Source organism: Merops nubicus, unplaced genomic scaffold, assembly GCF_000691845.1.
Source record: "Merops nubicus isolate BGI_N331 unplaced genomic scaffold, ASM69184v1 scaffold47296, whole genome shotgun sequence".
NCBI lineage: Eukaryota > Metazoa > Chordata > Aves > Coraciiformes > Meropidae > Merops > Merops nubicus.
Genome location: NW_008616492.1, coordinates 1 through 2,988, shown reverse-complemented (window position 1 = coordinate 2,988; position 2,988 = coordinate 1). Strand labels below are relative to the sequence as shown.

General features: G+C 45.3%; 1 protein-coding gene across 1 annotated transcript; it reads right to left on the bottom strand.

The window, feature by feature from the left end:
- Window positions 1-2: 2 nt before the first annotated feature.
- On the bottom strand, window positions 3-2,927 carry LOC103775387 (zygotic DNA replication licensing factor mcm6-like). Its single transcript, XM_008942834.1, has 5 exons — window positions 2,818-2,927; window positions 2,487-2,633; window positions 1,823-1,933; window positions 1,071-1,324; window positions 3-139 (listed from the first exon to the last, which is right to left on the bottom strand). Exons 1-4 carry the CDS (start codon window positions 2,925-2,927, stop codon window positions 1,081-1,083), a joined length of 612 nt encoding a protein of 203 aa, XP_008941082.1. The 3' UTR covers window positions 3-139; window positions 1,071-1,080.
- Window positions 2,928-2,988: the final 61 nt, after the last annotated feature.

Below are 2,988 nucleotides of genomic sequence, written 5' to 3'. Positions count from 1 at the left end.
GGACGACGATCAGCGAGCCCGTGAAGTCGCACTTGTCCCCCGCCTGGGCGGACTCCACGGCCTCCGCGCGCAGGACGACCTCCACGCTGCGAGGGATGCTGCCGCGCGGCAGCTCCGCCTGCGTCTCCTGGATGCGCACCTGCCGAGGGGACAGCGGCACCTGCCAGGCTGGCATCACCCAACCCCACGCTGCTCAGCTGCTGATAACCACTGGAAGGAGCTTTTGATTGCTGCCAGCCACGTCAGCCATGAAATTCTGCTCGCAACAGGGCGAACAACCAAAAATCCCTTCGCTAATCAGTATTTAAGGAGCCTTGGAGAAGCTTCAGAGATTACACAGGGACAATGACAACTCTTAGGGCTAGGAAAAGCAACTTGAAAAGTCCAGTTAACATGACTGACAGAAAATATTACTGCAGGATGTGAAGTGCTGAGGATTTGGCGGAGTAAATCCATCTGGAAGAGCAAACCACTGCAGATACTGAAATACACCTCTTCTCATACTCATATAGAATCATAGAATCATTAAGGTTGGAAAAGACCTCTAAGATCATCAAGTCAAACCATCACCCAAGACTACCATGACCATTAAACCATGCCCCCAAGTGCTGCATCTACGTGATTTTTTGAACACCTCCAGGGATGATGACTCCACCACCTTCCTGGGCAGCCTGTCCCAGTGCCTCACCACTCTCAGTAAAGAAATTCCTCTTAACATCCAATCAAAACCTCCCCTGGTGCAACTTGTGCCCATTAAACTACACACAAGGTACATGCAACATGAGACCAACAACGGCTCGAATGTGTGTGCTTTCAGTGGCTTACTTAGGAAACACATTATGCAACAAAACTGCTCTGGTACTATTCCTAATTTCCCATGCTTAAACATAAGCCTTCCATAGGCAGAAAGAAATTATTTGCAGAAATTCCAGTGCCTTTTCTTAAGGTCTTTTCTTGATGCTGACAAAATCAAAATTAACCATCTTCAACTTGTAGCAGTACAAAGAACACCTTTCAACTATCACAGGAACATTACTGATGGCTGTCATCCTCCAACCTCACCACCATACCTTCTGGAAATCAACAAATCTTGACTTGTTTGTGTCCAGCAGGTTTGAATCTCCTTCTGTTGGCACAGACTGGGTTTCTGCAGATGTTTGGCTGCGTGTATTTAAATTGCTGTTCCACATCTTTAATCACGGTCTGGCAGTCGAGGCACAGGAAGGTTCCACTGACAAGCTCGGGGTGGACTGGGTGGGTCCGCACCACCTGGCCACTGATACGCATCAGGGAGCCAATTTTTGCTGATGTCAGCTCTCGTATTCTGTTTAACACAGAAATTTGTAAGAATTAAATTCCTGAATTGAGCAGACAGTTTAGGCCCAGGGTACTACCCCAGAACTAGGACACAACATGGCTACACTGTGACTACAGAACAGTTGTAACAGGCAAAAGAAATAAAGTCACTAGAATATAGTCTCATTTTATGATTTTACATAAACTTTTTGATTATTACTAAATTTTAAATCAATGCAAAAGTTATTTCACTGCTACTTCAAAAGCAACATACTCTAAATATTTATTTATTTTTAATTAAAGAAGTTACATTTGTTAGTGGAATATGATCAACATAAGTATCTGGGTATCATTCACAGATTAAAAACTTTCAAAAAATATCCTTCATGAGATCAGGAAACTTCTTCACAACTGTATTGTCTGAATGTACATTTTACACTCTATAACCAAAACATTTTCAGTATGCTTTGACACTTGTTCCCAGTAGTAAAAATGCTTAAGTTTCTGGAATTGATAATCATCTTACTTGTGTCTGGTGGGTAGATCCTGGAATGCAACGTAAAAGTCCTTGTTTGAAGGAACATTTCCACGGTCTCTGGCAAAAGTTTTTACTGCACGGCAGAGGTAAGGATAAACCCTGAAATATGGAAAGGAAGTTCAAATTTTATGGAAGCTATCAGGGTGCCTTCTTTGCTTTAGACATCAAAGGTTTGTGGCAGTTTGTGTCACACATTTCCAGGTTCTGGCTATTACTGCCACATTATATGTGCACACACCAAAACTAATGTAAATATGCTAAATATATACTGCATTTTACATGCCATTTGCTTTGCTGTCTTAAAACAGACTTTTATAATTCTCTTTGCGATACACTTATCCTTATTTTAGGAAGTAGATCCTCTGAATAAGCCACTCACAATAAAATATTTTCAGAGCAAGAAGTTCTAAGAGTTTATTCTATATTCCCATACCGATCATTTACTTCTTTACCATAAAAAATTTACTTGTCTGGTTAACTAATAGTTTCTAGAGAGAAATCCATTTTAAGTTTTGATCCAATAAGAAAAAAAAAAATTCCTAAATGTGTTTTTGGGATACAGGAAGCAGCTAAACCTCTCGATTTTTACAGAACATGCAAGATGCTATGGGCCTGAGATGGCAGCATTGCCCAGCTCTCAGGTAATCTCTACCTGTAAAATTCCTCCTGAATAGTGGTAGAGAGCTGCTGATTGAACTCCTCCAAGTCCACAAAGCTCACGATCAGCGTGTTCCGCTCTGGCCGAATCAGCTCTTCGGCATCGCGCAAGTACTTGACCTCCCCATCGCTGCTCTGGAACCTGAAAGGGACCCAGGCAGACACTGCAAGGTTACACAGCAGGCGGCAACTGAACGTCTCTCAGTCCCGGGCGGAGAGAAGAGGATCGCGCACAGGCTAAGGAGGGTGCGGGAGGACGACGACATCCCACAGGCCCCTGCCAGCGCCGTCTCCGCCAGTGCCTCCCCTTCCCTCCCCCTCGCTACGTCCGTCCCGCGCGCAGCCGGCGCGGACACGCGGGTTCGTGAACCGATGGCTGAAGAAGGGCTCGGCGGCAGCGAGACGGGGTTTGCTCCGCGTTCCTCAGGGCGGCCATAGCGGTCTCCCCGCTTGCTGCTGACGGGTCTCCCTCGGGAGACAAAGCGCGGGGTGTCGGG

Excerpts from the sequence above, each read along its gene's own strand:
- LOC103775387 (XM_008942834.1), bottom strand. The coding sequence starts at position 2,927 with ATGGCCGCCCTGAGGAACGCGGAGCAAACCCCGTCTCGCTGCCGCCGA. Across the intron at positions 2,634-2,817 it reads CGGCTGCGCGCGGGACGGAC|GTTCCAGAGCAGCGATGGGG; the intron begins GTAGCGAGGGGG and ends GGTCCCTTTCAG. Across the intron at positions 1,325-1,822 it reads GATCTACCCACCAGACACAA|AATACGAGAGCTGACATCAG; the intron begins GTAAGATGATTA and ends TGTGTTAAACAG.